Source organism: Cyprinodon variegatus, unplaced genomic scaffold (genome assembly GCF_000732505.1).
Source record: "Cyprinodon variegatus isolate N-32 unplaced genomic scaffold, C_variegatus-1.0 Scaffold118, whole genome shotgun sequence".
Classification (NCBI taxonomy): Eukaryota; Metazoa; Chordata; class Actinopteri; order Cyprinodontiformes; family Cyprinodontidae; genus Cyprinodon; species Cyprinodon variegatus.
This window is the reverse complement of record NW_015150571.1, coordinates 1,140,148-1,155,124: the sequence shown is the minus strand read 5'-3', so window position 1 is coordinate 1,155,124 and position 14,977 is coordinate 1,140,148. Positions and strand designations below refer to the sequence as shown.

Genomic DNA, 14,977 nt, shown 5'->3' with positions numbered 1-14,977 from the left:
TTCTCAGTCAGCCAGGTCTTGGTCAAGCTTGAAATGGTTAATCTCAGTGGTTCCCACTACTAGTTAGAACTGAAGAAAATTCTTGGATGAGAGGCGAACTGTCTTTGAAAAAACTTCACATCCCTTTGTCTAGACGTAACCTTTTCAAGCTTAACCCCTGGACAAAACTCAGCTCTCAAATTTATTAATTACAGAAGTTAAACTTAACATTATGGGAATCCATTTACTTTATAGTTGTACTGCCAGTTGGTGTCACCGGTGTTAGTTTAACAACCATGAACCCTTTAGTCCCAGGCTGTGTTGATCTGTCCCAAAAACTCCCACTGCAATACATTGAAGCTTGTTGTTTTACCATCACTGCAAAAATTTAAACAATAAAGGAATGTTTGCAAGGTACTGTACATTTGGAATTCTTAGGCCTTGTGTACCTTTGATTTTAAATTGAGAAACTAAGGGTAAAATAGCTTCAGTTTTTTGTTGTGACTTTCATTGAACATGTTCCTTTTTTTTTTGGTTATGCCCTGTAATTTTGAAGCTGCTTGGAAATACCTCTGTGCCTGTAAGCGCTGAAAGTGTTGGACTGGGAGTGTGGCATACCTTGTCAAAGAAATGACAACCAAAAAACTGTAAAACAAACAAAAGTGTCACGAAAAACACTTGTCACATTCATATTACAAATAAGGTGCAGAGACACAGTTTTCCCCCCCCAGAAATACATGTGTGTTTGTATCTATATGTAAAAGGTTTGTGTGTCCATTCTCCTGGTTGTGTTGAGGTGCATTGGTCAGTGCTGCTAATACTAGCGGCCAGGTGAAGCTTTCCTGTTCCACTGATTTGTGATCTGTGTGCTGTGTGTTCACGTGTATCAGCAGCGACACAGAGGATTTACCACTGCTGGTGTCACCTCAACAACACACACAAACACAAGCAAACCTTCACAAATGTACCTCTACACACACCAAGAGTTTCTATCAATCAATTACAGTTTTGTTCCACAGATTTAAGGCACCTGTGAAATGAGGTTTATATCCTCAGCCTATAGGCTATCTTTGTAACCTGGCTTTATCTGCTGCTGTTCCAGACTTAGTGGGAAAGAAATGCCTCTATCTTGTAAGGCTGTGCTGAAAGGGTCCTAGTTGATTACTTTCCGTAGTACGACTGGCAGCTCATCTCCTCTTGAGATGCAGTTCCTGAGCTTACCTTCAGATTTGATGTCACAAGGAATATTCAAAAATACTTTATTAATCCCAAAGGAAAATTAAAAATGCAATGTGCTTGGATAAAAAAAAAAAAAAATAGAAATAAATCTCTATTAAACTCAACCTTTTAATTTGTACCTATAATCTAGATACTTTGAGACATTTATTGCAATTTGTGCATCATAGCGCTTCCATTTGGGTTATCTCATAGTAAAAAGATATATATAGACATACTATCACTTCTCTCTCAATAACCTTGCAGGTTCAATATTATTATCACATAAAGATTTATTGATTATAAAGAATAATATAACAGATAAAGCACAATAGAAATACAGAAAAAACTACAGGGACTTTTGCTTTTGTTTATAAAGCAAGTAATGACAAAGATTATCCTGCTGGGCTATTTAATCGGAATCCTTATTTTATCTTTCTCTGGTGAGCAGCTGTGGTCTCTTAGCAACACATTATATCCTGATTATACAGACTTATGTCACACATGGATAAAGATACAGAAGATCGGGTTAGATGCAGACATTTGACTTGCTGCGGCAGCCCATGAAAAGGAAAATCCAAAAGATTATGACAAAAACAGGTAACCCAGGACAGCAATTTCATATTTTCTTTCTTATGCTTCTAACTCAACCATAAAAACTTTATAATAAGCCAAGAAATTATACCAGCATTATGCCCAATATATTAGTGTGGGCTTTGCTAATTATGTAAATAATTAGGCTAGTTAGATGTTTGTTCCAAAAAACCACCCTGAACCTTATGGACTCCACTTGGCCCGTGAATAGATGCAGTGGTAAGTAGTTTCAAGATGTGCCAGAGCAGCCATTATCTTAGTCTTTGAGTCCTGTAACGTTACTAAACTTGTTTGTGGAGATAATAACATGCTACATTAGATAGAAATCCAAAAGGCACAGGTTTTCTTGTCAACACTTTAAACTCATTGTTTGGCTCCTTAAACACCTCCTGACACCAGCTTTGCTTTGTTATAGGGACCATCTCGCTACAACAGGCCTGAGGCAATACAGTTTACATGGCAGCATGTATATTCACAAGAGAAATTATTATAGTTAATGGGATGTTTTAAAGTAACATTCAAGTGAATGGTTGAGCAGAAAGTTCATCAGAAGAACATTGCTTTTAAAAGCTACTGTACAGTAGTTTTCTTCCCTTTGTGTACCCATGCTATATGCTCTCTATATGCTCTCTCTATATGCTCTCTCTATATGCTATCTAAATAATGCATAATTCAGTTCAATTCAGTTTATTTCTATAGCGCCAATTCACAACACATGTCATCTCAAGACACTTTACAGTTCACCAGATCATACAGTCAAATTGATTCAAAGTTTTCTATCTAAGGAAAACCAATTGATTGCATTGACTCATTAACTCGAATGCAATCCCTCACACTAAGCATGCTTGTAGCGACAGTGGAGAGGAAAAACTCCCTTTTAACAGGAAGAAACCTTCAGCAGAACCAGACTGAGTGTGAGCGGCCATCTGCTGAGGCTGACTGGGGTTCAAGGAGACAGAAGCAGAGATACAAAAGGCAACTGTTAACTAGCTCCACAGGCGATCCATTCCAGGATACACACAGCCACGCAGACGAGCTCCGAGCCAGCTCCCATGTCAGAGGATGAAAGAGAGCACATCCAGCCAGTCCATCCATAAGCAACTGGATATTTGTGTGACATGCGCAAACAGTGATAATTCTGTATACTCATACCTTTCTCTCAGAAGCTGCCTTCAATACCAATAATATGGATTGACTAACGATGACCTAGTCATCAGTTCAACACTGTTCTAATTTTTGTACACTGTACAGCAGAAACACCCTGAAAGAACTTCAGTTTAGGCAATGCTTTGACCTAGTCATCAAACTACTACCATTTGGTGTGAGCCAAATATGCTCCAGTTTTTATGTTTGCTAATTTTTTCCTGATTTTAACACAGCAACTTTTAGCCCCTTACATGTACAGTAGACCTACTTAAATTAATGTTATACAGTATAGTAAAAATACTAGCCAGTGATCTATCACTAGTGTTTTTTGACTGAAAGATATAATCTTTTACACCTTGGAAGTAGGGGATGTTGTGCTGACAAATATTGAATCCTGCAAGTCTTCATTTTTCCCCCTCGAAATCCCAGTTTTACAAAACCCCTCTGTTCATTTTAAAGTATTCTTCTTTTTAAAGCTAATTTCCCAAAGGCATTTTTTCACTCTGTCTCTATTTCTGCAGAAGTTGTTTCAGAAATAAAACAGTTTCATGTAACAGGGAAAGTGGATTGTATAAGTGCCTGTATTTCATAGTTAATCCATCCTAACACTTCCTCCTCTTGTCATGTTTTTTCCTCTTTAGACACCAGTGCTTTGGATACTCAGGTTTTACTGTTTTCTTTTTTTATACTGCTATTTGGAGACTTGTAATTCCCTTGCATGTGCATGTAACTGGGTGTGATGTACTGTATGTGGTGAGAAACCTTTGTGTCCTAGCTGTTATGTAAGTGTGTACAACTGTTACTGTTTGTGTTTCTTTTTTTTAAATCTGGGATGTTGAAATTTGTGCTTATTGAAAATAACGCAGCATGTGCCCGTTTTTAGTCTTTGTGAGCTAATTATATCTCTATTCAACATTTTATTAAGTATGTGTTTTAAAATGGGCTTTTGGCCAGTGAGGAGGTGTTACACAACAGGCAAATCTTGCCTCAAGCATATAGAGCAGGAAAAGTCTCAGTCTTGAGACTACAAATTACACTCTTTGAAATAATTTGAACTTTGCCTGTGGTGATTCCCTCCTTTCTCTCTGCCCTCACGCCTCTCTAGTCATTTATCCAGTCCTGAAATGACATGCAGTTTCCCAATTTTTGTTAAAATATACATTTTATGTTTTCCTTTTGCTGCTGTTTTGTTTTGTGTTTTATCTCATGTGGTCTCCTTTTTTTCCTAGTCTTACACTATGTTTCTTATTTCTGCAGCCTCGCAGTATTTTGGATCCCAAATTTCTTGGGTTGCAGACTGGAGGGTAAGTTGTGGCTTAAATCATGATCTGAGTAGTTAACTATTACACAAATGGGACTTTTTATCGTAATGCACCCTTATACACATCACTAAAATGTTGAAAGTGAAGAGTTATTCTAACTGAGGGATAATGTGACCCGTTTTTTTTGTTGCACATTAGAAAGTAAAATCCCAGATATAAATGCCTTCACAATGTGGAAATGTGCAAAGGTCCTAGTACTGGTGGACCATTCACAACGCAGAGATGTGTTTTTAATTTTTGAATGCAAAGCAGGCCGGGTTTTGAGGGCGTGACGCTAGAGAAAGCACAACAAGGAAGATGGCAACAACTATTGAACAGTTCTTGTTTGACTCAGTTTTGGAAGGATTAGACTTGGGGTTTTCTTGAAACGTGAGCAGGAAGAGGCTCTACACTCATTCAATTTTAAGAAGGACGTATTTGCCGTTTTACCAACAGGCTGTTTGTTTACACTCCCCCACCAGCTTTCTGTCGCGCTTACTGCGTCACAGTCAGTTGCACTCATTGGTCAGAGCCTTGGCCAATAGGCACAGACATGGTTTGACAGACAGTGGGTTGTTCTCATCAACAATCTTCCGATGTCTCATATATCGGGGCCAGACTAAATTACACATATAATCTCACATTTAGTCTGGTTTATCAGGCTTGAATAAAAGAAGATAGTCTTTTGAATTCTTCCTTATCTGTTGAATTCATAACAACAACATTTATTGATCAACCCATTGAATTTTCCCTTATTGGGTGTTACAGTCAAAACCCTAAAGGGAAAGCAGAACCAGTGTCAAATAAGTAAATTGAAATGCATTTATCTTCTCAAATGTATTATTTCCAATAATAGTTTCATTTGTAAGTACATCAAACTTGGCAGCCAACCAAATATTACTATTTAGATATTGAACATAATTCTATTGTGATGACTGCTACACAATGTATTGTGCAGCCCTGTAAAAATTCAAAGAGAAGAGCATGGGAAATGCATTATTCAGTTTATGCCAAGTTTCTCTAGATCATCTGTAACCATCTTTTTGTAAAAGTACTGTTTTGTCTTCCAAACTCTTATCTTTTTTGTTTTGATAGAATTTAAAAAGCAAGCTGTCTTAAATATTAAATATAACATTGGTTAAAGATCTTTGTCTTTTAGTTTACATTTTAACAATATGACCACAACTTTTTGCATTCTGCCTATTTTATTCCTTGTTGGATCCAAAAACAGTGCTTTTCTTGTAAATTAAATGCACTCTTGACAAGTGCTTCTACTTCTCTAGAAGTTTTGATCTGCATCTTATTCAGCCAGTCAGTGTTGGCAGGAGAGGCTCGAGTTAGAAAAACAGAAACCGCTAATTACAAGTAATTAAACTATAGCTGAAGATTCTGACACACAGCCGTTAAAGGAACAATCTACAAAAAGTCTCTTCAAAATCTGTGGAAAACTGTTCATGTAACAAACGGTCCCTCTTTTCTAGCTCATGAAATACAGACAGTGAGTTGAATCAGCTGAAATAAGAACCAAGTTCATTAATTTTATAAATTGAGATTATTTTACACTGGTTACAGTCTGCAACACAATTCAGGTAGTCAAACATCCTCAAAGTTAGTGGAAGAAATTAATAAGAAATAAAAAAAAATAAGATGTTAAGACAAGTTTATAAACCAAAATAACTCACACTCAGTCAATCTTTCTTAGTATAATTCTGTACCTTACACGAAAAATGAAATGAAAATGGTTCCATTTTCTCCTTTTTTTTCAGGCATGCAATGAAAACATGATATTCTAAGAGTGGATGAAAGATTTCTCCTTTATATGCAGAAACTGAACCTAAAAAGTGCATCATCAAATGTCAAAAGAAAAATGTTTACAAGAAGAAATCAGCTCATTAAGCCTAGCTAAATTCAAATGGCCCAGACTTAGCAGAAAGTATATTGAGACACATCTGGGGTCAGATAATACAAAGTCTTTGCAATACGTATTAAAATGATGCTTTTTTGTTGATTAGAAATACGGTGAAGTTAAAAAAATATATATCATGTTATCTTTGAAAACATAAGTAATCTGTCAATACTGAATAGTGTTCTTTTGTATGCTTGTCAAAGTCTAAGATGGCCTAAATATCAAAAAACAAAGAAAAAAAAAGTTTTCATAAATCTCAGTGTTTTAAGAAATTGAGCTCCTTTCTTGGTGCAAATCTCTTAAACAAAGGCCAACATTATTGTTGTTAGCAGCTAATGGTTAACTCCGTTGCCAGTAAGTTTAGATGTTATTTCTATGTTGTTTCTACCTCTACAATTATTTATTCCCAGTTTTACAAATGCAACCAAACAAACGATTTAAAGTTTGGTTTCGTTTTGTTCAATACTTCAGTTGTCACATCGTCTTCTTCAATAAAATAATACAACAGATTTTAGGAGAATGACCCTAAAATGACCTTCTTTTACACTGAAATAGGAGTCTCAAACATGAATTAGCTCTCTCAATTCACTGGATGATGTTTTACACAGAAAGAATCAGAACAGGGCTTACAGGACAAGTCTTTAGTTTTGCAAGAAATGTCGTTGCATTTCTATGTTGCAAGATGGCAGGAGATCTTATTATACCCCTGCTAAGCAGCTATATGCTGCTTGGATTGCTTAGATTGGAAGAGTAGAACCCAGAGCAAAGGCCTGCTCAGTGTGTCACGATAAAGGCTGACAGAAAAGCTTTAGGAGCTTTATCTGTATGGAGGCATTGGGGCCTCGATGTCATGTTGAGGTCATTAAAGAGGCTTTGAGTGACAGTTAAGGTGATGCCAGTAAAGTAAGTCTGTGAAAGAAGAACTGAGCAGGGGACAAAAACCACACTTAAAAGACAGAGAGGAGGGAATGAAATTTGTATTTTGAGGCTACACTGGATCCTCACAGTAAATGTTCATCATATTGTATGGTATGAGGTTTGCACAATGCAAAGAAAGGCGAATATGGGGTACAACAGGTTCAGAAGAAGGCATGATCCATGGTTCTTATTGGCTGTATAAATCAAGCCCCCTCTCCATAGTAGTATTGTTCGCTCAGCAAGGCATTATTATGATATTAATACCCCTTAAATCTGTCCACTTCCACAGGGCTGGCAGTATTCTTTATGGTATTGACAGCATGCCAGATCTACGCCGCAAAAGGACAGTGCCTCTTGTCCGAGACCTGGTGAGTCATCTGCCTCAACAACGTTACATGTGATTTATGTCAAATCTATCAGTGTGACCCTATGTTTTACCACAGTGGTGAAACGCTGTAGTGTGTAAGTGTTGGTTTCTGCTGAGCACAATAATGTCTTTACTGACACCTTGATGGAATGCCAGTCTGCTTTAATATGACAAAGTTAGTTTGCAACAACTATATACGACAGTATATTAAGCGACTGAAAAATGCACTCCTACAGACATGCACGTACATACATGTATATAGAACAAAGTAGTTTTCATAATGCAAATGTGTGATTATTCAATGCTTTAAATTATCCTACTATTTCTAATCTTTAGATATTAACTAATTAATTTTAAAGTATAGCTTTAAATGCATAAACCTCACCATATGCAAATTACATGAATTGATTTTAAATAAACTTCTTTTTGAGAGGCTGAGTTCAAGTGTACTAGCCAGGCCAAATTATTGCCACACTTTTAGAAACAGGAAATGACTTCGGCAGCACCTATCTAAAAACATTAAGCAGGCTATAAGATTTTCCAAGAGAAATATCATGTTGCAGCATAAAGAAGAAGAGATGTAAATATGATAAATAATACAGTAGTGGTCAGACCTTGTAATTCAGTGAAAAGGTGGAGTCAGAGTATAAAAATATGCACGCCCATTAGAAGTCCAGTGGCTGGAAGTTGGAGGGGATTTTGCTGATATTTGGTTGCCATTCGTCTGGCTTTTGACTAGAAAGGGCCATTTTGAGTGGCTGTTACTGTACCATGCATTTGGGTTCAGCAGTGAAGCATATTGAGAGCAAATGTCATCTAAACATTATTTTTGTGAGGCTAAGCTCTGGCATAGTTTTCTAAAACAAGACTATGATCTGGAGTCCCCTAAGAAGTTCATCTTTAAACGACAAAGAGTGAAAAACTATGAGAAGAAACTGAAATCAAATTATGTGGCATGACTGTTCAGGCTGTTCAACCTTCCTATGGTGTATTGCTGAACAGAACTATTTTTACAAAACAATTGTGGGCCAAATTTAATCCACAGTGACTTAGAAGACTCATTGCTAATGATCACAAATGCTTACTGGCACATGTTGCCGTTAAGCCTGGTAGTCCCAGTCATTAAGTTTAGGGAGCAATTACGTTTTTGCATATGGCTTGAATAGCTTCCCCTGCTATATATAAATGAGCTCATTATGAAAAAAGAAATAACTGTTTGAGAGCAAACAAAAACAATCAAAAGAAATGGATCACTTTCTAAAGTTCTGAATATAAACTAATATAAATTAAATAATGTACAATGTTAACCATACAAAATGTCAGGTGAAGATTAAAGTGGTTCTGTTTAAACAGAGACTATATGCTCCATAGGTGTAGGAATTTGAAGTAAAACCTAAGCTGTGTGACTGTTGCTTGATTAATTAGCCCATAATGAGTATTTAAGATGTTTCATCAAAGTGATGCTCCACCATTTGTTTTTATTGCAACATTATGTGTCATAAAATATCCCACAGAGAAGCTTGTTGGAGATGCCCATTTTAGCACTATGCCACATGGTTACTCTTTCCAAGAGACAACATACTGTCATGATGCCAGTTAGGTTCATATCTGTTCTGTCTGTAACTGTTTGTACATGCCACAAAATGTGTTTGTCTTACACTTGTCTGTTTCTCATCTTGTGTGTTTTTAGGAAAAACAAACAATATTTAGACTTTTTGATTAGATCTGCTTGACAATCTTTTCTAGTTTCACTTGAAATTATAGAAAACGCATTTTTATGCAGATGATAATGCAGCTTGATGTCAAACACATGAATGCTGTTGAATGCTTATACCACAGTGAACAACATGAGTTGATGCTGTATTTGTTCATATCTCTCATTAAATTTAATAACCAACAATGTCTTGGTAAGTATGGGTTGCCGTTTTTTTTCAAATTATTATTATTTTTTTCTTTTTTTTTTTCTTGGATTACGTGTATATTTGCCATTTCCTACATCAACCCATAAAAGCTATGGGTGATATTTTTCAGTGAGTTGTCAGATTTCAGCCTTGGTGATTCTCACCAGCTGTTTTCTTTTGCTGCTCTGCAGGTGTTTGGGGCGGGCGGGGGGGTAGGATGGGATATTTCTCTTGAAATGTTGACAACTCAACCCAAAAATATATGCGAGAGACTTCATTGACTTCTGATTTAACTGTGTGAGGCTTTTAAATCATGTAAAAGTGACAATGAGCAAGCCTTTTACACGTGTGATGAAGTCAGTAGTCAGCAAACAAACTGGTCCCCCTTTCATGCCTCTCCTTTGTCAATGTCCCCCATTTGCTGTGTGATTGCTTCAGGGCAGAAACAGCGTTTTTGATTGGAATGGTCAGCAGGGATTTCCCGATTTTATGGTGGGATGGAAATTTAATACCAAACAACATAAAAAAAAATAAAACAGTTATTCATCCATTTTCAAACCACTGAGAGATTACCTCTGGATGCACATGTCTTATTGTGTTGCCTGCAGCAACCTCAGCACTGCTGGTGCATGTTGATACACTTACATCAACACTCACAGTTCATGTAGAGGTCACAATCCCTCCTACATTTTCCATGGCTACCATGGATCTTTACCATAGCTGGGGTTTGTAGACGAGAGGGTCGTGGTAAAGACTAATCCAGTACCGTAAGCTGTCCATGTCTGCATTCCTCTGTTATATAATTTCCCTCAGTCTGGGACCTATTAATCTATGCTTACCCAAGTGCAATATACTATAATAATAAATTAACATATGTGTATCAGTCTGTGTGTGTGTGTCTGATCTATGTATATTCTGTTTGGGCGTGTACAGGTACACGTTAGAGTAAGTTTTTAACTGTTTGGGTAGAAGAGTGTGTATATATGTCCCATTGCTGTAAGAAAGTTTTAACCAAATTATGAATTTCTTCTGTTTTTGATTTTATCTTGCACTTTAATTTCTCAATTGATCAGTTAAATTCTATTGTCACACAAAGATAATCAAACTTGGGTAGCATTTTTTCTTGATCCATACAAAATGATGTTTTCAAATGAGGATTTCATATAGATGAGAAGAAAGTTATCCAAGACAACCAATGCCTAGAAGTAAGCGGTCACTGAATGGGGCTTCGTCCAACAACATAAAGTAGGCTGAAGATCTCAAAAAGCAACATGATCTTCTAATGGGGCTAATGATCAGAAATGTCCGAAATGTTGTTTATATTTGGAGAAAATATGGAGCATAGAGCAACTTTTTAAGTAGTGGTGTTCTTGGAAAATGTATAAATATCAGTGATTGATAGATACAAGAGACTTCACTGCAGACTTCATTTGCATAGTTTAAAATTGATGTTGGTAAATTAGCATGAAAAGATGATCCCCCTCAAAAACAAAATAAACAAAAATAAAAGAAAAAAAAGTCACTGCAAAATGTAAAAATGTCTTAAAGTAAGAGTATTTACCAATGGAAGATTATTTGGATTATTTGCCAAAGGAATAAATAAAAAATTCACCCTTAAAATAAGATAATTAGATAATATGCACTTAAATAAGACAATGCAATCGTTTTTTTTTACGTAAATTGCCTTGCTTCATTAGCAAAGTTTCTCACTTACCTCTCCAATTCAAGAAAAATGCACTTATTTTAAGAAGAAATGATTTATTTAGATTAAAATTTTTTGTAGTGCTTCTTAAATTTTTCATAACATGATTGCAGATACCTTTGGAAAAAACCTCAGTGTAAACTTGGCATTGATATGTCTCCCAATCAAAAAATCCTATTGGAGACTTTCTAACAGTTTTTAACATCAGTTTGCAATCTCAAGTTCAGGCACTTTTGGATTATGATTTTGGAGCTGCCTATTCAATGTTCATGCTGACAAAAACCTTTCAGTTTTGCTTAATTAAAGCAATAAGCAAAGAGGAGTGGGAAGAAATTTCTTCCAATGTAAAAATGTCATTTACCAATTATTCTAAAAGCTTAGTGGAAGTTGTTGCTCTAAAAGCAATTATTACACTGTTGGTATAATTACGTTATGATCATTATCATATAATTACATTTGCTTTAAAAACTGTGATTTATTTTTGAATGATTATCTTTGTTTGATGATAAAAACATTGAAGAAACATGCAATAAAAGTTTAAAACACTGAAGTGAGACAGAAAAACAAAACCAGAGGAAAATCTGTTGAAGGGCGAGTCCTTTTTTCACAGCACTGTGTGTGTGTGTGTCTATTGAAAGTATGTTTGTGTGTACAGCTGGCTTCAACCATACATAAATGTGTGCATCTTGTGGGTCTCTGTTTGTGTCAAACTAATGCACAGAGCAGACAGCAGAAAATATTATCGAAGCTTCATCCAACAGACAAATGAATAGAAATGCCAAGCATGACTGCAGCACAGTTATGTCCACTGCATGAGGGGACAAACAATAATGCAAAAGCTGGATAATTTCACTTTATGGATAGCCAAATTGTCCTAGAGAGCTCTATACCCCAACCAGCAGTCCTGCATGGCAGTTAAGACACGTTTGTGCTTAATAATAATGGGCTAAAAGTAATTTCTGTCAGCTGTTTGTGCTTTCATTCATTTCTTTTCATATATACCTTGTCTAAATAATCTCTTTCCTTGTTTTTAATTTCTGTTTATGAACACTTGGAAATCCCAGGCTTTGGTAAGAACACTTGTTTTCGTTTACAGAATAATTAAATGTAAGTTTTTGGTAGTTTTCTGTGGCTTAAATCATTTTTATATAGTTTTATTTTTTTTTAAATCAAACTTTAAAAATCAATAACAAGTCAATTTACATCAAACCATGTCAACAGTGGCCCCTGATATTTTTCTCTTTGTTTTCGCTCCCTATTTAGACCCTCACTGCTCGAAAGGCAGGCATCTCGTTTGCTCTGGTGAACAGATCAACACTGAACAACGAGGAACTGGTGAGTATATGGAAACCACTATTTTATTTAATCTACCGTGTTGCTGAAGAGTTGATACACCATAAGCAGGTCCTTAGTTTAACACAGGGCAAACAAAGGGCATGGTGAGAGTTGCCATTTAGGCCCAATAGCAGTTTTGGTTTTGCATTGTTAGAGAAAACAGAGCATCTTCGTGCCATGCAGAACACTTTAATTGTTTTTACACAAAAACAAAACCCTCTTGCTATAGAAATAGTCCTATAGTCCCGAATCATTGGGCTACGCTTATTATACCATGATTAAGGTGCCACTAATATTGGCTAACTTTAACAGCCGCATTTTTTAATGAAATTCCTATAGACACTGGCTTAACAAAAGCAAAGATAATTACTTATTTACACACTGAACACAGTAATACCAAAACCATTAGGACAGCAAAAAAAGGCCTGCTCTTAGAAGTGAGTTGAAACATCATACTGTGATAGATAGCTGTGCAATAGAATAATTTTACTAATTAGCTATACATATCCAAATTTCAGCGATATCATTAGAAGTGAAAGCAAATACAAGAATTAACAACCCATCAGTACAAAATGGGAAACTGTGCACAGGTTAGCAGGATTTGCTATATGTTTATAGAGTCAATGTCTCCAGATATTTAAAGCGAAGGCCTTCAGATTATATTGAAGGTATTGTTGAGGATTTTCATGACTTTTTTAAAAGACCCGCCCTCTTCACGCGCTCCAGAGTGTGCACGAGCCCATTTATCCTCGTGCATGCTCTGTTTTAAAGTTTCTGTTCTCATAGCTCATACAAGCTTACTGTGGCCAAACGACCTCCCTAACCCCTAAATTCCTTCATCAGTATATAGAGTGGGGACTTTATAGTGAACTCAGTTAACTGACCGTTCGGACAGATGATCAATACTTTTTGCCGGTTGGTCACGTAATCCCTCCTTCCCTGCACGGTGCCTGCACCGTCTTTGTTATTGTCGGTAGCGACAGCCAACAGTATGGCGTCAGTGGGCTGCTTTGACAGCATCCCATAATGCTTTGTGAGGAAAGGAATATATCTGCCTCTTCTGAGGCCTTTCTTTTCTTCTCATACTCTTCATAGACACTTTTTCTCTTACGACCCTCAGCCATTTTAAAAGAACCACAGTCAGAAATGTGAGCTTCTATGACTGTCTGAAACCGTAGCTCACCACAGATATACTCCTGAAAGTGCGCACGCGCAAAAAGATAGCTAACGAGATGAGCACATAGGACGGCCTTACGTGAACATATCACTAGAATGATTGACAAGTAGGAGGACCACTATTTTAGATGATCCAACAGAAAATAAAAGATTGTCCTCTATACCTTTAAGAAGAGAAAGTCAACTGCTTTATTGAATATTATTTGTTGCAATGCAGCTGTATTTAAACCTTGCCTCACTAAATGCAGTTCTAAGGGTTTCATATAGTGGTAAAAAGCACACAGTAGCTCCACTGAACCATGTAGTATTGAAGGCTTGTGGTCTTGAGTAACAAATAACATTTTCCTCACTGGGAATATGATGGGTGGTTTTGGTGTTGATGTTTTTAAGAATAATGCTACTTTCCTGACATCACTGTGCAAAGATAGGACAAATGACTGTGAAAATTCTCAATCCTCTGGGGTACAGCAAGAAAACATGTTTAAATTGGAAGCAGCCAGACTTTCTGTCAGTTTTCCTTTACAAATTTCAACACATATCCAGGAGTCTCCATCAGTTCTATTGGCACACACCAGAGCAACCTGCAGTTGGGGCACTGATCATTTTCCTCCTATAAGCACATTTTAAGTCAGATGCAAGATGCAATGCAGGATAAAGTTCAGTTGAGAATTCTCCTTCAGCATCAATATAAGACCTCAAAAATGCTTCGCATGAATGGTAAAATATTATTTTAAAAGCTAAAGCTTGGGGTGAGCTTTTTCAGAAAAGCCAAAGCTGTTAGAGATTAAAATATACCGTTTATATTATTTTATTTAAATGCCAATCTCCTTAGAATGGATGTCATTAAAGTCAATTGGTGTGTAAAAGCTAGTGTCCCAATTACTTAGGCAATAATTCTGTCCTTTTTCTTAATCTTGATTCTAGATAAATGCTGCAGTTTATTAAATTGGCCCCCGTGCTCTTAACAGTTTGGCTGAATTCAGAAATTAATCTGTGACATTTTATTTACACAATGGTGTGTCGTCTTGACAAAAACTGTGCAGTGCGGGTGACTGAGCAATGGAGAAAGGGCAGAATGTCTCAGCCGATGGTGTGAGACACTTTTGTGTTGACCTCTAAAGCTATCTCAGCATTAATTGATTGCAATTCTTCCCTCCCTGAGGGGAGATGGCGTAACAGGAGGCAAACAGTGAGAGAGGAAGCGGCATTTCAGTAGGAAAAAGAAGCATACAATTTCATAACCGCTGATATGCAGCAAGCAGCTGGTTAAGCCTGCAAGATTACTGGATTTAAATGAGCTCTGTACATACTGCACACTTTTCATCTCTTCATGAGATCTCAATGTGTCCTTTAGTTTGTGTAAACTGAATCGCATCTGTGTATGCTTAAATCACACTTGATCTAATATTTATAGGCTAAACTTCAGGAATTGTGCCA

The 14,977-nt window shown here is 36.6% G+C and overlaps 1 protein-coding gene across 2 annotated transcripts in view; it reads left to right on the top strand.

The window, feature by feature from the left end:
* Positions 1-14,977, top strand: part of unc13c (unc-13 homolog C (C. elegans)) — a 168,437-nt gene that overhangs the window by 17,519 nt on the left and 135,941 nt on the right. For both annotated transcript variants that reach the window (XM_015375423.1, XM_015375422.1), the window contains exons 3-7: positions 3,576-3,598; positions 4,192-4,238; positions 7,349-7,427; positions 12,094-12,099; positions 12,293-12,364. In XM_015375423.1, coding sequence (XP_015230909.1) covers positions 3,576-3,598; positions 4,192-4,238; positions 7,349-7,427; positions 12,094-12,099; positions 12,293-12,364 — 227 coding nt within the window. The remainder of the gene's footprint in view (positions 1-3,575; positions 3,599-4,191; positions 4,239-7,348; positions 7,428-12,093; positions 12,100-12,292; positions 12,365-14,977) is intronic.